General features: G+C 40.0%; 1 protein-coding gene across 3 annotated transcripts in view; it reads right to left on the bottom strand.

The window, feature by feature from the left end:
- The window catches only part of ARMH3 (armadillo like helical domain containing 3), a 181447-nt gene that overhangs the window by 32648 nt on the left and 123909 nt on the right, over positions 1-24890 (bottom strand). For all 3 annotated transcript variants that reach the window (XM_005888075.2, XM_070363369.1, XM_070363368.1), the window contains one exon: positions 3144-3222. In XM_005888075.2, the coding sequence (XP_005888137.1) occupies positions 3144-3222 (79 nt within the window). The remainder of the gene's footprint in view (positions 1-3143; positions 3223-24890) is intronic.

Raw genomic sequence — 24890 nt, 5'->3', positions numbered from 1 at the left:
GAGACCCTTAGAGTAGTCAGATTGTTGTTTAACAACAGTAAGTTTTGTTGTTAAGCTGTGTCCAACTCTTTTGCGACCCCATGGACTGTATGTAGCCTGCCAGGCTCCCATATAGAGACAAACAGTAGAAGAGTGATTACCAGGGGCTGGGGGGAGGGGAAATGAGGAGTTACTGTATAGCATTCAGCATGCAATGATGAGAAAGTTCTGGAGATGGATAGCAGTGATGGTTACAACAATATGAATGTACTTAACACCACTGAACTACTTAAAAATTGTTCAATTGGTAAATTTTATGCATATTTTACCACACGCACACAAGAAGAGTTAATATGTACAAGGTTCACAATCAACCCCAGACAAATATGACTCCTGTGTGTACAATATAAAAATGCAAGCAGTTTATTACACTAGAAAATGCATGACCATTAAGCCACACTGAGGGTATTAACTGATTAAAAAATTTTGCTCTCCATGAAGCCAATGAGAAGTAACAAAAAATGCCATCCATCATCTGGACACCTAAAAATAAATCCAGTGTGAGAGATTGGGCTCTGTTTGATAAGCAATAATGGATTTACAAGCATCATCTTAAAATGACTCAAACAGACTGCTAGAATGTGTCTGGGGGTTGTCAGAACTCAAAAAGTCATAAATCTCTTGCCAGAAGAAAATGGCAGTCTGAGCAGGCAGATCTAGCAAAGAGCCCTCTCTTATCTGCTGTCTTACTAAGCTCAATAAACCCCAGTTGATGCCTATCCATGGTCTTTAGGTTTACTTTACCAGTACTTCAGAATCTACTTGGGGATTAAGTTCCCAATTTCCTTTTTCTACTTAGTTTGCTGCTAACAACTGTGGGTCCTTTTTTTTTTTTTTTTTTTTTTTTTGGCGGGGGTGGGGGGAGGTGGCGGGGCAGGCACGTGGCCTGTGGGATCTTAGTTCCCTGACAAGCAATCAAACCCGTGCCCCCTGCATTGGAAGTGTGGAGTCTTAACCACATGACTGAAAGGGAAGTCCCTGCAGTGCCTACTGCATCCCAAACCCAGTTCTTTAGGAAGGTGTGAATACACTTAACATTAGTGATATCGGCATTAAGTGAAGGGAAAGAAGTGCTCCAACACATGCTGGAGATTAACAAGGAGTCAAAATACTTCTAACCTGATAGTGCTGAGAATAAAACCAAGTGTACTCTAATGCTGTTATTTATTGCCCTTCAGAGTCAGTTAGGGAAGAGAAGCAACAACTATTTTGAGGGCAGTTTCGAAAAGGGTCCCAGAATAGAATCACCCTTCCTCCACTACCCAAGTGAAAAGGATTGTTAAAAGCGGTGAGTATACACAAATTCCGTGACAGTAAGGACTACACTTGATTATTCACTACTGATCCCTGCTACCCAGCACCACTCTTTGTACACAGCAGATATGCAATATTATTTATTAAGAAAAGAAATCTTTGAGAGCTGTTTCCCTTTCCTCATTTTCAAATAGGGCTGTGTTTTCTCCCACTCTATAGAAGTCGCCTCATCTCTGGCTTGTGGACGCTTTCTGAGAGGCACTTTCATCACTTCATTTAACTCTGAAAGAAGTTGGAGGGGGGTTGAGGACACGTGCTTGCTAATCATCTTTTTCCAGATTGCCTCATGCGCCAGAATGGATTTTTATTATTGGTCTGTGGCTGCTACTGCTGTAGAAAGATTTCAGCCTGACCTTCCCAAGCTGCTGGGGGATGAATACTGCACGTGGCTGACTGGGAAAAAATGTGTCTTCCTCTTTTTTTTTAAAAAAAAAAAAAAAAAGCTTTTAGACTAAACAGAGCTCACTGTGATAGGAAAGTCACCCTTTCTTTCACTATACAAAGCTCAAGATGTTGAATTCTTTTGCATAAAAACGATATAACAAAACTGATCTGAACCGGTTCAACAGGAAAAAGGTAGGATGTTGAAGCACCTCACAGAGAGCAGTGGCATCAAAGTCCTAAACAGGACTTAGGGCTGCTCCACAGGCAGAAGAGGAAAAAAGAAAATGAAAGCCATTTATCAAAGTGGTTTAAGTAAAAGGATGGATTCCCACAGCTGGCCTCACAAAGGAGAATAAATATGTCAAAGGGAAAACTGATAGACTAATTGAGTCCTATCCATCTGGCTGAGGAAAGAGCCACTGGTGGAATACTGAGAAGCTGTCTGTTAGGCAAAGGCTTGCTCTGGTGCCTCATTTGGCCAATGGAATAGCTTTTAGGAACACTGAACACACAATCACACCACAGCTGGCTAGCTGGCCCTGCCAGCAAGAGGCTCACAGAAGGGCTACACTGATGCAAACGCCAAAAAAGGGAAAGCAGAGCATAGGCGATGTTGTTTTTTTAACTGGCTTGGAGACTATATCTGAACTCTCACCTCATGAATACCCAGGCCCTTCAACTTGGGAGTAGGGTGAGAAGGAAGGGAGACCATATGAATGTATGTCTCATTTTGTGCTTTTGAAAACAAGACTCAAAGTCTTGTTCTGAAACATCAAGTTTGATACCATGTTACACTAAAGCCCCGTCTCACTTTTATATAATGCAGAGCTGAGGGCTCTTTTCTTTGGGAAAAGAGGAAATCAGGCCAGACTAAAGGAAAACAAACACACAACACTATCTGCACGTGTCACAGTTCATACCACAGAAAAACCTGCTCAGAAATAATTGTTCAAGGCACACAGAACTCAATTCTAATGCAAATCTGCCCCAAAGAGGGTTCATATTTTAAGGAGCCAAACAACATCAAAGTAAGCTGAACTCAGGGTTTTTCTAACTGGCAGTTTCAACCATTTCTAAGTTTTCATTTCTTATTTTCAAAAGTCAAAATGACTCTCTGCCTAAAATTAAAAAAAAAAAGAAATGCTTATCACCCACACTAAAATAACAATTCACCAAAATTTCACCTACATTATCTTTTACATAATTAAATGAACCCTTCACATGGCACAAAAGCAGAAGCCATCATTCTAATTAAAGTACTATCAACAAATCCCTTACTAATTCCTCTTAAGCAGCCTGGCTCTTGCCACTCCCACTAGAAGCTCAGTCACCGAATCCCTCTGCCATCTGAGGGGACTTGATGCTGGCCACCAACTAGGGCCACTCTGAGGAAAGTAGTGGCTTACCTGCTCCTCCGACAGTTGGGATATGTGATTCACAGCAGCGTAGGATTCAATTTTGGGGTTAAAGTGGTTGATGATGGCTCTGAAACAGAGAATTAACATTAATACAGTACCAGATGGAATAAGAAGATAATGAGTTAAAAACAAGTATCAGCTACCCTCTGATTTAGAGTATGAGACCATGGGTGTGACTCTCAGAAGCTAGCTGTCCTCTTATGAATATGAGGTCACATGGGGTGAAGTGATTACTCTAAAATGGGAAAGGTTTAATTATTTATTAGACAGAGAACAGAATCAAGTATGCCTGCTCTGTAAATGAACTAGGGGAAAATCTCACAACCAAACAAAAGTCAAAACCTAGCATCCTTCAGATGAGAAACAGGGCTCAGGGGGCTGTCCACCAGGCGGCCCTCGTGTTTCAGTCAGAAAAAAAACACTTTGCTCTGCTCTTACTCAGGAGAACAGGGCATTCAGTGAAGCTGGACCAACATGTGGGTTGAATACAGTCTCTGAAGAACCTAAGATTTCCCAAAGCCTACAACCGTCATATTTGTTAGTTAATATTTTGAACCAAAATTTTATTTCCAGCCATTCAAACCAAAATCTGAATGTTGTTTTCAAACATTCTCTCTTCAGGGTCACCAAGTCATATCAAATCTATCTCTTAAAAACCTCTGAAATCTGAAATAAATTTCCCTGAAACCAACGCTTTAGTATAGATCTTTGTGATTTCTTGTCTGGTAGAGTAGAAAACCAATAGTCATGTATGGATTTGAGAGTTGGAACATAAAGAAGGCTGAGCACCAAAGAATTTACACTTTCAAACTGTGGTGCTTGAGAGGACTCTTCAGAGTCCCTTGGACAGCAAAGAGATCAAATCAGCCAATCCTAAAGGAAATCAACCCTGAATATTCATTGGAAGGACTGATGCTGAAGCTAAAGCTCTAATACTTTGGCCACTTGATGTGAAGAGCTGACTTACTGGAAAAGACCCCGAAGCTGGGAAAAACTGAGGGCAAGAGGAGAACAGGGTGACAGAGGATGAGATGGTTGGATGGTATCACTGACTCAATGGATATGAGTTTGAGCAAACTCCAGGAGATAGTGATGGACAGAGAAGCATGGACAGAGAAGCCTGGTGTGTTACAGTTCACAGGATTGCAAAGAGATGGACATGACTTAGCAACTGAACAACAAGAAGAGTATAAACAACACAGGTTATAGAGGTTAATGGGGAGAAGAGAAAAATCTAACAGAACAATTTCAAATAATATGTGCAGATACTCTCCTCTTTATGAGGTGTTTAGTTCCCATTATCACTGAGAGTAAGCTAGACTTATCTCCATAGAGTAGCAAAAGGGAAAAATAGTAACTTGACAGTAAAGAATCCTGGCAAATCTACTTCAACCAAGTAATGAAGGTGAGTATCACCAGTGATGTCATGTAACCCCTGGTATGGTCTGGTAAGAAGGGCACTTCATCTCTGTCGTGTACTTTCAGAAATTCATGATCTCAATCTAAGAACAAGAAAAACATCAGACAAACCCACACTGGGGTACATTCTAGAGAATACCTTGCCAGTTACTCCTCAAGATTGTCAAGGTCATGAAAAACAAAACTTGAGGAAGAGTCATAGACTGGAGCCCATTGGTGAGATATGACTAAATGCAACCTGATGCTCTGAATTGGATTCGGGAACAGAAAGAGGACATTAAAGATAAACTGTTGAAACCCAAACAAAATATGGAGTTTAGTTAATAGTAACATATCAATGCTTGTTTCTTAGTATTGATAAACATACCATGGTAATGTAAGAGGGGAGAAATTAGGTTGAGAGGCATATAGAAACTCTATGCTTTATCTTTGCATTTTTTCCTATAATTTTAAAATTATTCCAAAATTGATGCTTTTGAACTGTGGTGTTGGAGAAGACTCTTGAGAGTCCCTTGGACTGCAAGGAGATCCAACCAGTCCATCCTAAAGGAGATCAGTCCTGGGTGTTCATTGGAAGGACTGATGCTGAAGCTGAAACTCAATACTTTGGCCACCTCATGCAAAGAGTTGACTCACTGGAAAAGACCCTGATGCTGGGAGGGATTGGGGGCAGGAGGAGAAGGGGACGACAGAGGATGAGATGGGTGGATGGCATCACCAACTCGATGGACATGGGTTTGGGTGAACTCCAGGAGTTGGTGATGGACAGGGAGGCCTGGAGTGCTGTGATTCATGGGGTTGCAAAGAGTTCGACACGACTGAGCAACTGAACTGAACTGAAAGTTCATTAAAATGTGTGTATGACAGCATAATAGAAATCAATATATTCTTTTAATATAACTTACTGATAGTAAAGAATTTAATCTAACCCAAATATCAGAAGTACAAGCCAGAAATTTAAAAAGAAAATCATGAAAAAAAAAGAAAAAGGAAATCATGGTGTGGAATCCCAGTTTGACCAATGTTTTTCTGAATGATTTTTGGAAGCGTATATTTTGCCAGAGGGATAAAACGGGAATAATAATATCTGTTTTAGCACAGTAACTAGGAATAGTACATTGCAGGCATACAATAAATGTTTGTTGAAAGAGGGAACTAAATCTTAAGAGGATTCATGCAATATTTATATAGTAAAGCAATGTTAAATATCTAGCACAATGCCTGGCACACAGCTGGTACTCAATAAATATTCAATGAATGACTAAATCAAATAGGACAGAAATGGGTCAGGCACAAGAGGCAAGTTTTGGTAACTTATTTTCCAAGAGACTGTCAAGAAAGGTAGAGATGTTATTATCTGCAAGATAAGGTTGTGGGGCTTGGTCTAAATCCAAAATATCCACTGTAATCAAGTTGGGGGGGTGTCAGATATTTTTATCATTCAGAAAGCAAAATTTGAGGATACTGGCAGGGATGACAACAGTCCAGGAACAGAAAAGAAAACCGGGAGGCTAAACCCAATGAGAAGACAGGGTCAGCTATAGGGAACTGAGAATCCCACCAATCCTAGCAGCAGCACTAACTTACAGTTAACCCAGGATAGAGTCTGAGTCACAGAACTCAGCTCCCAAGAGTGATGGCAGTGAGTAAAGGAAATACAATAGACAAATCAATTTACTATCAGACCTCAGTTGTTTTGGAAAACGGAAATTGCATTCTATAAATACATCTATTTCATACTTTCATAAGTTTTCTTTTAAAAGGTTTTCTTTAAATTTCTTAGTAAAAAAATTTTTTGAAAAGTGTTTGAAAAAAATCCTGACTCAGCTGAACTAGAATTGCATTTTTGTTTTGATGTGCCTAGGTTTGGAGAACAGAGAACTCCAAAAAACCCTAATGTCTGTCTGGGTGGGATGATACCAGCCACTGGCCCAGCTGGCAATCCAGAGAAGCTGGTGAGGTTAGGACAATGAAATAATCCCTGGGAATGGAACAGATAGGGATGTTGTAATTCTATTCCCTGCCTATCAGAGGAATTTTCTTGCCAAGAAAGAAAGCAAGGAAGCAAGAAAGAAATGAGAGAGAAAGGAGAAAGAAAAAGAGGGAAGAAAGAAAGACAGGGAAGGAGCTCAGAGTAAGAAACAAAGGATAGAGGAGATGGGGGAGAGAAAGAAAAAAAAATTGGAAGGTACTATCTTCAGAAAGTACACTTATTTCCTTCCCTTCTGTTACATCTGCCAAGTATCAGCTGGGTCTATGGATGCCCTATGCTTGATACTGCAGGGCATATATGCTGATGCTGTTTAAGCAAACTTATCCTAAGAGTATGATAGATTTGTCAGTCTGAGAATTTATATTTTGGAACGAACATAAAATCATCCTCCAACCTAACCTGTGACATTCTCTCCCCAGAGCTTCAGATCTCTGCAAGTGATAAAGGTCTCCTACCAGGCAACTTAAGGGACTGTTTAGAAACCTGAGACAGGTGAAACAGTGTAAATCCAGTTAATAATCTCTAACTCAGGACCCACACAGGACACAGTATATGCCTCTGCTTTACTCTTCCTGCTGTTTATTTGGGACTGTTATCTGTAAAATCTGAGTACTAATCTGATTTTCTGGAGATACCAGTTGCAGGGTGCTAGGTCTAAGAGGTAAGAAAAACAGTCTGACGCTGGCTGTTCTCCCTCCATGCTCTTTAGCAAGGCATTTCAGACAGGGTTTGGAAGCTTCCTATTCAAGTGCTCAGGACTTCATACTGTTGAAATGGAAGTATGTTCTGAGGCAGCAAAGAGATGACAAAACACCAAAATCAGGCTAAGTCAGCCCACACTGAGTGACACATACCTTTGCAGTGACTGAAATACTTAGCTTCTCCTTCCCCAGGAAGTCTGGAGGCTACCAGGGCTCACCTGGGTTGTGATTTCATGCTTCCCCACCTGGGATAGCCCCCAGTAATTAATTAAACTCATGCCTGACCAGCTCTCAGTGGGAGAAAAATGAGATACGAGATTTATGGATGAAGGAGGAATCTCTCTCTTTTCTTCAGGCTTTCCTTCTCACTGATACCACCTCTAAAAAGATCTACCATCATTTCTTCTGAACATCTGGGAGGGGAGGAGGAGACTACTAAGTCATTCTAATTGTAGCTCTCTCATTTTCATTGATCAAAACCTGTCAAAACAGGTAGCAACTGTCACGTGCTGAAGTCTAAAATTTTAGGTTTCCAGACAAGAAATGGCAGTTTTTTTCTATCAGAAGATGAGTGATCAAAGTATGATTTTAATTCCTTCATGACTTATTTCATCCAAAAAGGCCCTTCAGCAGTGAAAGCAGAGTCCTAACCACTAGACTGCCAAGGAATTCCTTTTGTACACTGAGGATGGCTTTCATCTAATATCAGCCTTTCAGGTATTCAAACCAAACCTAGCCTTTGCCAGTGGAAAACTCTCATGCTACAAAGTATTTTTGAAAAGGAGACTTGAAAGGAGAGGAGGAATAGGGAAGAAGAGGAAGGTGTAAGTGGACAATGAATGAGAAAACAGCCATTATGCACTGACTAAGGTTTCTCTTTGACAAAGGTAGCAAAACAATCAAGTTGGAAAAGAAGAATCTTTGCAAGAAATGATGCTGGAACAACTGAATATCTACATGCAACGGGATGAAGCTGAACCACATACTATACCCATACTATACCCAAAAATTAACTCAAAATGGAACACAGATTTAATATACGATCTAAAAACCATAAAACTTTCAGAAGAACACATGAGAGTACATCTTCATGAACTTGGGTGAGGCAATGATTCCTTATGGTAACAAAAGCACAAGTGACAAAAAAAAAAAAAGTAGGTCGAGTTTAAAAACTTCTGTGCTGCAAATGATGACCACCAAGAAAGTGAAAAGACAACCCACAGAATGGGAGAAAATACTTGCAAATCATGTATCTGATGAAAAACCCCCATGAGATACCACTTCACACCCACTAGGATCATAATAACCAAAAAAAAAGTTAACAAGTGTTGGCAAGGACATGAAGAAATTAGAACTCTTATACACTGCTGGTGGGATAGTAAAATGGTACAGATACTTTGGAAAGTGGTTTGGAAGTTCCTCAAATGTTAGTACATATAGAGTTACCCTATGACCCAGAAATTCTATTCTTACATGCCCAAAAGAATGAAAACATTATGTTCACACAAAAACTTGTACATAATTGTTCACAGTGGCATCATTCATAATATCAAAAAAGTAGAAACAACCCAAATGGATAAAATGTGGTATAGCTATAGTTAAATATTATTCACCCACAAAAAGGAATGAAGTACTGATAAATGCTAAAATATGAATGAATCTTGAAAAAGTTGTTATGTGAAAGAAACCAGACACAAAAGGCCACATAATATACTATTCCATTTACAGGAAAGGTTTATACAGACAAATTTATACAGACAGATTTATACAGACAGAATAAATTTATAAAGACAAAAAATAAATTAGTGGTTGCCTGGGGCTAAGGGAAGGATTAGAGGAGAAATGGGGATGGACTGCTAAAGGATATGGAGTACCTTTCTGGGGGGACAACATTCTAAAAAGTAGATTGTGGTGATAGTTGTATTACCTTGTGAGTATATTAAACTACAAGTTACACATGTTAAATGTCTGAGTTATAACATATGAATTGTTGTTCAGTCACCCAGTTGTGTCTGAATCTTTGCGACCCCGTGGACTGCAGCACGCCAGTCTTGGCTTAAGGCATCCTCAACTCCAGCAGTTCTTGAGCAAACTTCTTTCCTTAGTAAACAATTCCACATAGAATTCACAGATCCCAGAGTGTTTCACTCACCAAGATAACTTTCCTAGAGCTTGTGTATGCCCATGATGCTGGTGGCAAGAGGAAAAGGAGCTCACTGGGCTACTCTGTCATAAATTAGAGCAGATAGAGTCTAAGGAGCTTCTAGAGAAGCCTCTGTGGTCAGTGCCATAAGAAGGAGCAGAGATACGGGCACTGACACTGCAAGCCACATGTGCAGGGAGGAACAACTCTGCCCGGAGATAAGAAAAGTTCAATTCCCAGCAACATGCATGATATCTTCAGATGAAAAGGTCTGCATTTGTCAAAGTACGTCAACTTCTGGCTGTTGAACACAGAACTCCTTGGAATAAAATGTTATGGGTAGACTAAAGCGGGGAGAAAGAAGGTTCTCCTAGTCTCAACACTCTTGACCACTTTTTTGTTTTTGAGAAATGACTGGAGCTGCCTACATTACTCAGAGAAAGCCATCCATCCAAGACTAGGAAGAGGATTAAAGAAATAAGGCCTAAGGAAAGGGGAAGGAGTCTGGAGGTAGAACTTAGTGGGGAAAGAGAATATAAATTCCTTCCAAACCATCAGTTCTCCTCACACTGGAACTGAATGCACCATGAAAGCAGGGACCAAATTTATTTTGTTCACCAATATATTCCCAAGCCTTTAGCAAAACTGAATAAATTAAAGTCTATGAAGGTTTTTGTCCAATCTCACCACAAGTAAGGAGGTTCATGATCACCAGCTACTCTCCAAAAGCATGAAAATAACAATAAAAATGCTTTATCCCCAACCCGGAAGGAAAGGTGACTCAGACATGAACAGCTGTCCCCAAAAGAAGGAAGAAAAGTTGTCACTGAAGACAGTAAAGCCTTCTCTTCCTTTCAAGTCATATGAGGAGGCCAGGGAAAAGCTTTCTGGCATTTCTTATAAAAATAACCTAGTATCTTCTAAAAGTAAGCCTGAATTTTTGTTTGTTTGTTTAGGGGTAGGGAGTGGGAGAGGTGTTGGGGAGTGTGTTATACTCTGGTACTGGGTCTCCTAAATGCTACTGACTTGGAAAGTTCCAAAAAGGGAAAGGAAGAAGAAACAGACAATGTCATAGAAAGGTAAATTGCTGAAGTCAGTCACAGTAAGGCATGGATTTGCACCCAAAGCACCTTTAAGGGCAAGAATCTGGGCCACCCTCCAATGCAACTGTCAACTTCTTACTGCTGAAGACAGGGGTCACTTATATAAACTGAAGCAAAATGAAGTGGACAGATGGAACAACAAGGCTGAGCTACAAACCGGCTGGGGATTTCTTGGTCCATTTTAACTTATTCTCTCTGACTCATGACTCTGCAAAGTGGCTTTCTTTTTCCCAGTGCTGGATGGATGATGGCTGAGACACATAGTTAATGCCCAACTTATCCAGGAAATGCATGGAAATGTTACCTTAAAAATGTAGGCAATGTAGCTTAGGAGAAAATGTGGGTTCTTCTTTATATCCAATGCAAATCTAAAGTAAATCCTCCTAACATGCAATTTCTCACAATCCCAGCTACCTTTCACAGACAGAAGTCTCTAAGGGTCTTTTATGAAACAATAAATAAATAATAGTTTCATCCAGAAGCTCGGAACATGGTGCCTGTTTCCTTACTAAGACATCTGAGAAAGCAGACTGTCTCTAAAAGCTGCTATGTAAATTCTTCAGGCACAAAGGAGAAAAACAGGCAAAGGTTGTTTACAGGCAGATTCTGTAGCTCTGATTCCAAGGAAGGAGGGAACATAACTGGTATACGCAACAAGGTACATATGAGGAAAATTCCTAAAAGTTTCACCCTAACACTATTCTTATAAGACCACAGATTTACATTAAAGGGTCTGATTATGGGTGAATACCTAAAGCCTGATACATCTGGATTTCAAGCCTAGTCTTATCAAGCTATAGTCCTGTATTCTCAAATACTTGCTAAACATGTACACCTGTATGTCATGCTTTGTTTACATGGTTTTCTTCACACTATTATTGTTCAGTTGCTAAGTTGTGTCTGACTTTTTGCGACCCACGGACTGCAGTATGCCAGGCTTCCCTGTCCTCCACCATATCCTGGACATGGAATACTATTTTTCTTCATCATCAAAAAGCCAAAGTCTTAGTTTTCCTTTTGGAAGGCCCAGTTATAACGCCATCATTTCCCTGCACAACATAATTCACATAATGTAAAAAACAAAGCTTTAGAGGCATTAGACCTGAGTTAAAACTCTGATTTCTCTACTTCTGGGCTGCAAGGCCTTGGGCAAGACACCAACCTCTCTGAGTACCAGAGAAGTATTCTTCATCTAGTTGGGTTTCCTTTCTAAAGCTTTTCTTTGTGTCTTCCTATATAACTATAACTTGCCCTAAAGAAAACTTATCCCCTCAAGCAGTTTCCGTTTTCCTAGACCCAAAAGAGCAGTCCAGTGATCTGTACTACAGAGTATATTTCCAGATATCTGGAATTAAAGATAATTCCCTGATGGTCCAGGGGTTAGGAGTCCTCAATTTCACTGCAGGACTGCAGGGGACATGACTTTGATCCCTGGTCGGGGAACTAAGATCCCACAGGCCACATGGCATGGCCAAAAAAAAAAAAGACAAGTAAGAAAAGAAAGGGGACAAGAAAACCATCATATTCATACCTGCTTCAACCTGGGAAACCTTCAAACATACAGGTTACAAGACTGGCTTCTGAGAAAGGGTGAAGGTATGATTGAGTGGTATGTGGCAGTGATTAAAATGGTTCCTCTGAGGCTGGGTTATTTAATTTTAAATTAACATATCTTTTCACCTTCAGAATTGCCTCATATACTCCCATTTCATGCAGTAACAAGCTTCCCTCTCCATGAAGTCAATGAATCTTCAGCCCATCCAATTCAACAACAACAACAAAAAAAAGCAATTTCCCTTGATGCCTGTTAACAGCAGTGTATTACAAGCCTCAGAGATTCTGCTGATTAACATTAAACAAAATAAAACCTCAAATAGGAATACCTTTTAACCTTTTCACTTTGAAACTAGTCAAAACTTCAGCGAGTGACCTGTTTCCTCTAACTTACCTTTAATGGTCTAGGTCTTAACCCTTTCATGCCAAATATCCCCTTCTTTATACTGCTGTTTCTGTGGCCATTCAAGACCAGTGATGCAAAAATGGACCCTTACTATAGAAGACATTTTGGCAACCATCAGGAAGGATGAGCTATTGGCCAATGCATCTAGTCGCGTGCTTTATTCAATGATCCAAAATCTGTAAATTGGCCAAGAGAATTTGATTTATTAGTATACTTAAACTCATTGGGGTTGCAAGAATCAGACACGACTTAGCAACTAAACCACCATAAACTTCCTGACTGAAGGAAATGGAACTGTGAATGGTGTAGTCCCAAACTACACCATGGTAACCCTCAGGTTTTAACTTGGGGAATGATTTAAGTCAGTATCTCTCTCGATTTCTAGGTGAGAAGCACATGTGTCACACTCGGCAAGTTATTCACCTACTCGACATTCTTCTAGTCTCTGCATTAGACAAATGAAAGTTCACAATTCATTAACTGGAGGGAAACAAGAAAGAGTTAATGTGTATGAAATGTACATGGCCTGAGGGACAGTTGCCTCATTTTCTGAAGCTGTGCATGGCTACGCATTTTGGCAGTTTGAGATTTCTACCTTGATGCATGATTTTACCCAATGTAGGTTTCTGCCTCATCACCTGCTGGAAATTAAGCAATTGGTTATAGCTACTTTGCTTGAAAAATGAGCTAATTTCTAGTTACTGTGGCCCCAAACCATAGATTTAAGCCAAGTGAGATACCATGGGCTTTACATTTTGGCTAAATTATCTCTTCTACCACTGACAAGAGAGGGAAACAGAATTCCTTCTTGCTTTTTAGATACCAGCCTGACTTTGTTTCACTCTTTCCACAATCATAATGAAAGTAAATGAAGAAAAATGAACCACAGGAGACGAAGGAGCCACAAAAGTCAAACGGACCATGTACATTTCCATAGAAGATATCACTTAATCTATGCCCCTTAGAAATGCTTGCTTTTTATCAAAGCTTTCTCTCAATAAATGAACAGAGGCTCCAAAGCTTTCCTAGGACAAAACACCTACAAGATAAGCCTCCCCCTGCTCAGATCCCATTATTCTGTGCTACAGATTCCCTTACTTTGTTCTAGTAGCAGGCCAGGAGCTGCTGGCAGAGTTCCTAGGGCTGCAGGATGCAAACCTTTAATACCCTTTGCAATTAGTAGTTTAGCCCTGGATTTCTTGTCTCCAGAAGCAAGGCCCCTCTACACTCTCAGAAATTAGTGACTATAAAGGAACAAAATGGCCATGTGAAAATGTCTAACAGACTTTCTACCTTATTTCAGGATACAAGAAAATCCTAATACATACCTGCAAGGACTTCTGAGGCAGTGGAGATCAGCTCAAAACCCCAAGAAGTGATCTATTTTTAATTAACAGTAAACATTCCAATCCCTTGAATGTGACCTGAGAACTTTAAAAAAAAAAAAAAAAACTGACATGTGCCAAAACCCTGAAACATTTTAATTATACCTCATTCCCATCAGCACAATTAATCAACTTATAAGACACTTATAATTTTGAGTATGGGGGACAGGATGGCAAAAAAATAATAATAATAATTAGTAACTGACTAACTTAGGCTTCTTTTCCTATCACTTCAAAAACAGGGAATTAATTTAGTGAATCACATGCTAGACTGGGGAGAGCAGGGAATATTCTGTGGATTCCATACTATAGTTAGAGAAAAACAGGCACATGGATTCCAAACTAAGTGGGAAGAGCTGTGCATATACTTCAGTGGTGGAGAGGGAGGAATGGGGATCTCATGTGGATAAAAACGGAAGACGGCTGACCAGATTCCTGGGTTAGTCCAGTGTGGGCCATATGGACACCATACTAGCAAGGAGTGGGCCCAATGTTCATGTCATCAGAGAGAGGAAGGTGGGCATATGGATCACATACTGGTTTTCAACTACCCCAAGTAAAGAATGAAATTAAAAGACATGAAAAGGGGTTTATGCTCCATCCCAGGGGTATCTTTTAGAACTCCTCAGGAAAGGCAATCAGCGACTCTGCCAAAGTAATTAAGCAAGAGAACATTTACCATAAAGCCCACATCAGTTAAGTGAACAGAGATGAATCTTATTACAGCGCACTGTCAGCTCTGAACCTGCAGGTGCTAACCACCGAAATGCCTTGCTACGCGCCCTGACTGCTGGCCCACCCACTGTGGTGGAGCGCTTTGCCTTTCTTTGCAGCTCTGAAGAAGCAGGCTTCTCTCACCTGCTCTGGCTGTGTTCTGTTGCCTTCAGAAAGTTCTAGTACAAGTGGTTTAATGCTAAGAAACCTGAGTATAACTAGTAGAGGCAGGTGTTGGGGTTGGCTAGAGAAAGGAGCCCTGAGAGGTAGAAAGTATGGGTGTTGGAGAAAAAGCAGGGGAGCTGGATAGTAAAGTAAGGAGAATAGGATAGTTGAGTAAATTAAGAAGTAATCAGGTAAATCAAGAAGAATAAATAAGCTGCTCAAAGTTTCGAACCATTCCGTTTAGGTGAAGTTGATGGTATCTCTTCTCACTGAAAAGGGGAAAAGTTAAAATTTCACTGCAAAGACTGAGGGCAAGAGGAGAAGGGGGTGACAAAGGATGAGATGGCTGGATGGCATCATCAACTCAATGAACATTAGTTTGAGTAAATTCTGGGAGATGGTGAAGAACATGGAAGCCTGGCGTGTTGCAGTCCATGGGGTTGCAAAGAGTGGGACACGACTAAGCAACTGAACAACAACAATAATGCAATACACTTTCTCCACAGGAAAAGAAATACTACTGAGGAATATTGCTTTTTCAGTGTTAATAGTAGCCTCTGCTACTATTAGCCTCTGCTAATATCTGCTTTATTAATGAGTTAGCTTCAAATTTAAAGGGTCAGATTTTTCTCAACAACCTAATCACTATCTATTGTTAAACAAAATTCACTGTTTGTTAAAGGAAACTGGTGTTTTATCAATCATTCTAGATTTACAAATGGTACCTGATATACATTTGGTCCTATTTTTTTCTGCAAAGAAGAGTTAAAAAAAAAAAAAAAAGTCTCAAACTGACTAAATGGTAGTCTACTAAGTTAGAGACCCAGAGAGCTTCTATTCAACAGAAACTCTCACAAGAGGATGGCTGTCAGAGTCCTTGTGGGGACAAATTACAAAATCATATAACACATTTTAAAAAATTCATCAAAGGCCATGTGTCTGTCACTTGGAGGAGTAGTTAACAGTATACAGACAAGTAGATAAGGCCTCTGTGTTTACAGATCTATAAATCTTTAACTCATTATCAAGAGGAGATTCCCAAAGACATTGCTGGGAGAAGACATGACCAGCTACTGAGAAAATGAGATGGAATGGGTTTGTGACCCAAACTGGAGGTCTTATAGCACATGCACACATAGGCACTCACATATTTGAACTTCTCTCTAGACCTAGAACAAGTGTAAACAAAGAGCTGTGGTAAAAATGATTTACAGGCTTACTTTCTACCGTAGCTCTTTGTTTGCAACAGAGCCTGCAGTTTCCTTACATTCAAAGGCAGTGGGAGGTGGGAAAAGGAGAGGAGACTAGATGACTACTACTCAGAACCAAGCAGAGCTGCCCAGGAGAGGACTTAATGGGAGGATAAATTTGGGACCTGATTCTTTGACAGCACCTCCAGTAATAGCTAGTAAAGCAGGGGGTGAGAGCCAGCTCCACACATTCATCATAATAGTGCAACAAGATGAAGGTCTTTGGGGGAGAGTCTATGAAATCCGGAGTAAGAAAATGAAGCCCATGTGGAGGGCGAGGCAGTTGGCTCTGGCAAACCGTCTCTACAGGAGGCTGGGTATAATTGTTTTATGCTCACAAAGAAGTTATTATCTGCTTTCTCTCCAATATACCAGAAATAGTGGTAAGCTTTTCCTCTCTTGAAAAAGTGATGTTACCAAAAGGACAGATTTAGTGTTAAAGTGATTCTAGAACTTTGTTTATCCTGTATGCACCATTTAAGAAAGAAAGAAATCTTCTATCTTCTTTACCTCCCCTACTCTGCAAATTGACTGCTTTTTCGCCTAGTGAAAGAACACTGTCCCTACAAAGTCCTAGAAAATCCTATAGTGTCTGAAGCTAAGGGTTTGATAGCACAGACCACGATGTGACAGTTTAGTTTGTCTGACAAACATGTGAATACCTACCATGTGTAGGTACTATGCAAGGCAATGGGGGAGGTGAATGAAATCTGATCCCAGGTAACAAGGAACTTATAGATTAGTGGAATAGACATGCCACAGACAGACAATCTCATTATAATGTTGTAAGAGCTAGACAGACAGAGTCAACGAGAGATATCATGAGTGTGCAGAGGAGGGATATTAGACCAAGCTGGGGACTTAGGAAAGGCACCCTGAAGGGAGATGGTGCTTGAGCAGAGTATGGAAATATGAGTTAATCAGGGAAGGGAAGAGAAGAATGTTTTGACACATTTTCTTATAGGGATGGAGACTATTACCCAACTTTTACTAAATCAGACTAAAGAAACCTTACTAGATTAGTTAAATTGAGGTTATTGCAACTAAAAAACAACAAAAAACACAGCCATCCAAGTTTTCCAGTAAACCAAAGAGAAAAGTTGGGATTCTCAGGTGGCTCAGTGGTAAAGAACCCACCTGCCAATGCAGGAGGTGCAGGATATGTGGGTTTGATCAGAAAGTAGGGAAGATCCCCTGGAGGAAATGGCAACCCAATCCAGTATTCTTGACTGAAGAATCCTGTGGACAGAGGTGCCTGGCGAGCTACAGTCCAGGGGGTCGCAAAAGAGCTGGACACGACTGAGCAACTGAGCAAAGAGAAAACTTATAGCTTCCTTTCCCAGAGTCTTGTTTTACATCTTTTCCAGCTAACGGGAATCAGGATATCTTAGTGAAAGCCATGAAACCTTTGCCCGCTGGGTCCTGTTTGCAGCTTTTTGCTCAGTGCTAACATAAAGATGCTCATGGCAAGTTCTGAGCCTCCCCTCCCCTAAACTAAGTGTAGATACAAAGCAACTATCAAAGCTGAAGGCAGCCCTTTCAGTCTCATATGGGAGTGGATGGATCTCAGCTGTGCTGCGCCCGCCCTCTGCAGTGTGTCAGTCTCCAGCTGGTAATGCAGCTGCTTCACTTAAAGCTAGACAAGCCTCTAGACTCTGATCTCCACCAAACCACACTGAAGAGACTAAATGGCTCTGCTCTGCAGCTGCCTATTAATTCTAACAGCTTTCTTGGTTGCCCTTTGGCTTATAAGACAATATACATTTGGGAAGGTCCTCAGAAGCACACAGAGAACCTTTAACCTCATGAAGAGCCTGAAAAAACACCTTACTGCCAAGAGGAGTAAGGCATCAAAACAGCTATATCATGAGTGTATAAACAGCATCAGAATCACAGATTCCTTCAGCAGAGCCTCTAGCTTAGATAAATGACAGCAACCCATCACTCAGCCAATGAGGGTTTTTTTTAAGGAATCCTTAAAATCATCCTTAAAATTCAGTGAATCTGCAAGATAAAAATATCATTAATTGCCTTGTTACTTTAAAAAAGGGAAGAAAAACAATGCATAATGCTATCAATAATTCATTTCAAAGTGGCTTTAGCTATCTCAAAGCCCCGTTTCAGATAATTAAAATCTTTTGGCTGTGCTCTTGTTATCCTGGAGGAAGTCAGAAGTTAGTAAGCTCTACTGTGTTGGGATAAATAACTCAGCTCATAAATAAGGGAGACACTGGTAACAATTCCAAAGCATTACTTCCTGGCTATACCAGGTTAGCCCAGGAGCTGCCAAGACTGTTGTCTATTAAGATGTGAAGCAGACTTTTATAATGGGGATCCAGAGACATATCTGGGAAGTACTATTAAAGTGGGGAGCCCTATAAGAACTTCTTAGGCAACTCAATATCCACTTTCCTAGCTTTTTAGGACCTCAGGTCAGCTGATGATTCTAGAAGACAACAGTAGTAGTATAAAGCCTTAGAACATCCATTCCAGTCATCTATTCATGCATCCAACAAACATTTATTGTACCATACTGCACTGTATGAGGGGCAGAGATTCCAGAAGTAAACAAACACAGTCTCTGTCCTTAGATGTTCACTATCTAGTGATGGACAGACATGTAAACAACTATACTTCAAAGTGATAAGTGTTCTAAGACAGAAATGTACAATACAGAGTCCTATAGCAATGCAGGTGTGAACCATTCTGCCTCAAAGAATCCAGTAAACTTTGTAGGAAGGTGACATTAGATTTTGAAGCATTAAATAAGATTTTGCTAGGTGAAAAGAGGAATCGGAAGACATTCTGGATAAAAAGCATGCACAAGGCACAAAGGTATTAAATTTAGTACTCGGTGGCCAAGTCTGATTCAGCCAGATCTTAGGACAGATAGGAGAGCTGTAGTAAGGTTAGAAAGATGTCAGATGAAGAGATTTGGACATTATCCTATGCCTATCAATGATAGGGAATCACACAAGGTTTAAAATCTAATGATTTTTCTAATGAAATAGCTTAGACATAGAAAAGAATGCAGAAGAGAATATAATGAATGTTTGTTTACTCAATATCCAACTTAAGAAAGTACTACAAATACCTTTCAAACACTCCAGGTACCTCTTCTGGATTGCGTACCTGTCTCTCTCTTCCTAGAAGTAAACACTCTCCTGATTTTGGTATTTATCATCCCTATATGCAACAGCTTTATTCTTTTACTAAATATGTCTCTAAATAACATAGATTTATTAAGTTTTGTTTTTAATATGGGCATATTACCTTATATTCTGCAATTTTTATTCAATATTTGTGAGATTTCTATCGATTTGTATGGTTCTAATCCATTTTCAGTGTTATAAAATATTCCAGTGGGTAAATACACAATATATTCTGTTGCTGAAAATGTAGGTGGTTTTCAGCTCTCTTGGTATTTAAAACAATACTTAACACAGGGTGTTTGGTTTTTCTTTTTGGCTACACCCACCGCATGCAGGATCTTAGTTCCCCAACTAGGAATCGAACTTGTATCCCCTGCACTGGAAGCACGGTCCAAATCACTGGACCATCAGAGAAGTCTCAACATGTGTTCTTATTTATATATTCTTGGAATCATTTGGGAAAGTTTGTCAAAGATATATACTTAGGAATGAAATTACTGTACTGTAAGGTTTGGGCAACTTGGACTTTATTAGATATTGCCAAACTGCCCTCAAACGTTCCAACATACTCTCATCATCAGTGTTGATGGCCTGCACTTCTGAAATTCAGCTCTAGTGACTGAATAAATGTGAGACATTATGAGACCTTGAACTAAAATGGTAGTTGTAGAAATAGAGAATTAACCTGAGAAAAATTGAAGAGGTAAAGCTGAAAGAACCTACCGACTGACTGAGTAAAGGACAGAGAAGGCTCTAAATCAACCTTGAGATTTCTGCTTTAGGCAATTGAACAATGATACCATTAATTGAGACAGTAAACACAAACTGATATGGTTCTTCAATTGGTACATTCAGTAAGGCATATTTTTTGGAATGTCAAGTTTGAATTACTTGTGGGACCTGTCTGTAGTAGGGTATGAAGTTCAAGAGGCAAGACCATGTTGGTAGTGAAAACTGTGAAACTTGTTCACCTAGGGAGCTACAAAGAATCAGATACACAGGGTAAAAAAAGTTAAGAAATAAATAAATAGAACAGCACTTTCTACTAGTTAACATGAGTTTCTCATTTTAGAAAGAAAAAGTCAGTTATATGCCCCATGATATAACGATACAACGTAGGTACCCCCCAAAAAAAGAAAACTACATCTGGATTTCCACCTATTTAGACTAAAACCGGGAGAAGGCAATGGCATCCCACTCCAGTGCTCTTGCCTGGAGAATCCCATGGATGGTGGAGCCTGGTGGGCTGCAGTCCATGGGGTCGCTAAGAGACACGACTGAGCGACTTCATTTTAACTTTTCACTTTCCTGCATTGGAGAAGGAAATGGCAACCCACTCCAGTGTTCTTGCCTGGAGAATCCCAGGGGCGGGGGAGCCTGGTGGGCTGACGTCTATGGGGTCACACAGAGTCGGACACGACTGAAGTGACTTAGCAGCAGCAGCAGCAGACTAAAACCTTCAGCTGAAGGTAGAACAAGCAGGGATGAAAGATGACAGCTTTATTACACTAGACCTCAAAGAGCTACTAAGCTGTGCTTTAAACATTGTTACTGAAGGGGAGACAAACTGACATCCTGTTTGACAACAGAAACAAGCCTTAGCACTTCTGAGTGTGTCTTACTTAAGGACCCTTAAGCATTTCTATAATTTGCTGTGTTTTCAGATATATGAAAAGGTGCTTTTTAAGCGAGAAGGAAGTATATATTGAGAATTATGATGAATACTTCTTCATTCTCTGACTAGTTTCAACAATATGTGAATAGAAGCTCAGGAAATGGAGTAATAGTTGTGATCAAACAGTTTCACGGGGATACAGGAACAGCTGAGACTCTAATGTACCACCTATGTCAGACCTGCTTTTCAGTAGTAACTGACCTTAGAAAAAATGCAGGTAAGAACTTGGAGTAATATTCTAATAAAAAATTGTGTTGGTCTCTTTATTTTTAGGAAGAAAGTAGAGCTATCTAGTACCTACAAAAACTAGGCTAAAACACCACATTTCAAACCCTAAGGTGAGTAAGGAGTTGACTGTCCCCATCTCCTGCCCCATAGTGTGTGGATGGGTGTTAATCAATCTGTCATGTCTAATTTTCTAGACTTCTTCTGTGGCCACTAGCCATACGTGAATATTGACCACTTGAAATGCGGCTAGTGCAACTGAGGAACCGAATTTTATTTTAGTTAATTTAAACTGAAAACACTAAAGCAGTGTGAATTATTCCATTAGATACAACTTCATTTTGGAATGACTTCATTACACTTTAATCACTGTATCGTACACTGGGCATGTGTGTCATTTCTAGTACTACCCATAAACCTATCACCGACTTACTTGATACCAATGGACTGATTCAGGTCAAATGACTTTCTACATATGGATTTAATAATGTAATATATTTAAAAAATATTTTATGCAGACAGCAGGAGTCCCAGCAGGGCTCCCTAATCTCAGCACTACTGACATTTGGGGTAGGCAATGTGTTATGGGGGCTGTCTTGGGTTTAGCAGCATCCCTGGTCTCTATTGGGAGAAGGCAATGGCACCCCACTCCAGTACTCTTGCCTGGAAAATCCCAGGGACGGAGAAGCCTGGTAGGCTGCAGTCCATGAGGTCACTAAGAGTCGGACACGACTGAGCGACTTCACTTTCACTTTTCACTTTCATGCACTGGAGAAGGAAATGGCAACCCACTCCAGTGTTCTTGCCTGGAGAATCCCAGGGACGGGGGAGCCTGGTGGGCTGCCATCTATGGGGTCGCACAGAGTTGGACACGACTGACATGACTTAGCAGCAGCAGCACCAACTGGTCTCTATTTACTATATGTCGCAGCACTACCCCACCTCCACAAGCTGTGATGACCAGACATACCAAATGTCCCTGGGGGGCAAAACTACATTAATTGAGAACTACTGAGTTACAGTGATACCTACACAACTCAGAATTGGTAATTAAAGTACCTGTTAGCTTTTAATTATAGTTAAATTATGTTTCTAGTTTTATAAGGTAAATATGAAAAGATTTTTAAGTTCAAAATGAAGGCATATTACTGACGTATTATTGAGTAGAGATGCATATAACAGTACTACTTCAGAACACCAAAGAAAAAGAGACTGGAAGAAGGTATGTTGTCAGCCTCATAATGAACGGCAACTGCAATTTGCCTCAGCAAGGCAAAAAAAAAGGTTTTTTGTTGTGAAAACAACTTTTCAGGATAATAATACCACTAAAAAATGTCAGCAAATATAAAGAAGTTTATTCTTAACATTAAAAATGAATCAACAGAATACACTGTCTGAAATCAGAATTAAATGTCCAACAAAGGGGACATATATCTATATCTATATCTATATATCTATGGCCGATTCATGTTGATGTTTGACAAAAAACAACAAAATTCTGTAAAGCAATTATTCTTCAATTAAAAAAATAATTAATTTAAAAAAGCCTGTAAAAATCTCCCCAAGGCAGAACATCTGAATAAACTCTTCTAATGAAGAAAAAAAGTCCAATAAAAATTTTTTAATGATTTTTAACAGGATCAGAATCTGTAATCTCTGGTTACTATATCATTTTTTGATGGAGATATGGTAAAATAAATTATTATTTCAGCTATGGACAGTTTATCAGACAATTATGAGGAAAACACTTAATCTTATAAAAAGTAAAAGATGTTCAATAACTGCCCTACAGAATATGACATTTCTAATGATATCAACTGAGAACTTCCGGATGTACAAGGTGGATTTAGAAAAGGCAGAGGAAGCAGAGATCAAACTGCCAACATCCACCAGATTACAGAGAAAGCAAGTTCAGTTCAGTCGCTCAGTTGTGTCCAACTCTTTGCAACCCCATGAACCACAGCACGCCAGGCCTCCCTGTCCATCACCAACTCCCGGAGTTTATCCAAACTCATGTCCATTGAGTCGGTGATACCATCCAACCATCTCATCCTCTGTCGTCCCCTTCTCCTCCTGCCCCCAATCCCTCTCAACATCACGGTCTTTTCAAATGAGTCAGCTCTTTGCATCAGGTGGCCAAAATATTGGAGTTTCAGCTTCAACATCAGTCTTTCAATGAACACCCAGGACTGATCTCCTTTAGGATGGACTGGTTGGATCTCCTTGCAGTCCAAGGGACTCTCAAGAGTCTTCTCCAACACCACAGTTCAAAAGTATCAATTCTTCGGCGCTTAGCTTTCTTTATAGTCCAACTCTCACATCCATACATGACTACTGGAAAAACCATAGCCTTGACTAGACGGACCTTTGTTGACAAAGTAATGTCTCTGCTTTTGAATATGCTGTCTAGCTTGGTCATAACTTTCCTTCCAAAGAGTAAGCATCTTTTAATTTCATGGCTGCAGTCACCATTTGTAGTGATTTTGGAGCCCAGAAAAATAAAGTCAGTCACTGTTTCCACTGTTTTCCCATCTATTTGCCATGAAGTGATGGGACTGGATGCTGTGATCTTAGTTTTCTGAATGTTGAGCTTTAAGTCAACTTTTTCACTCTCCTCTTTCACTTTCATCAAGAGGCTCTTTAGTTCTTCTTCACTTTCTGCTATAAGGATGCTGTCATCTGCATATCTAAGGTTATTGGTATTTTTCCCAGCAGTCTTGATTCCAGCTTGTGCTTCATCCAGCCCAGTGTTTCTCATGATGTACTCTGCATAGATGTTAAATAAGCAGGGTGATAATATACATCCTTGATGTACTCCTTTTCCTATTTGGAAGCAGTCTGTTGTTCCATGTCCAGTTCTAACTGTTGCTTCCTGGCCTGCCTACAGGTTTCTCAACAGGCGGGTCAGGTGGTCTGGTATTCCCATCTGTGTCAGAATCTTCCAGAGTCTATTGTGATTCACACAGTCCAAGGCTTTGGCATAGTCAATAAAGCAGAAATAGATGTTTTTCTGGAACTCTCTTGCTTTTTCCATGATTCAGCGGATGTTGGCAATTTGATCTCTGGTTCCTCTGCCTTTTCTAAAACCAGCTTGAACATCTGGAAGTTCATGGCTCACATACTACTGAAGCCTGGCTTGGAGAATTTTGAGCATTACTTTACTAGTGTGCAAGATGAGTGCAATTGTGCGACAAGGGAATTCCAGAAAAACATCTGCTTCATTGACTACACTAAAGCCTTTGACTGTGTGGATCACAACAAACTGTGGAAAATTCTTAAAGAGATGGGAATACCAGACCATCTCCTGAGAAACCTGTATGCAGGTCAATAAGCAATGGTTAGAACAAGACATGGACAATGGACAAGTTCAAAACTGGGAAAGGAGTATGTCAAGGCTGAATATAGCCACCCTGCTTATTTAACTTATATGCAGAGTACATCATATGAAATTCCAGGCTGGATGAATCACAAGCTGGAATCCACACTTCCCAGAGAAATATCAACAACCTCTCTAATGGCAGAGAATGAAGAGAAACTGAAGAGCTTCTTCATGAGGGTGAAAGAGGAGAGTGAGAAAGCTGACTTAAAACTCATTCAAAAATATACAAGCAATTCCTACAGCTCAATTCCAGAAAAATAAATGACCCAATCAAAAAATGGGCCAAAGAACTAAATAGACATTTCTCCAAAGAAGACATACAGATGGCTAACAAACACATGAAAAGATGCTCAACATCACTCATTATCAGAGAAATGCAAATCAAAACCGCAATGAGGTATCATTTCACGCCAGTCAGAATGGCTGCGATCCAGAAGTCTACAAGCAATAAATGCTGGAGAGGATGTGGAG

This window comes from Bos mutus, chromosome 26 (genome assembly GCF_027580195.1).
Source record: "Bos mutus isolate GX-2022 chromosome 26, NWIPB_WYAK_1.1, whole genome shotgun sequence".
NCBI classification, from domain to species: domain Eukaryota; kingdom Metazoa; phylum Chordata; class Mammalia; order Artiodactyla; family Bovidae; genus Bos; species Bos mutus.
The sequence above is the reverse complement of the archived record's forward strand: the minus strand, read 5'-3'. Positions and strand labels throughout refer to the sequence as shown.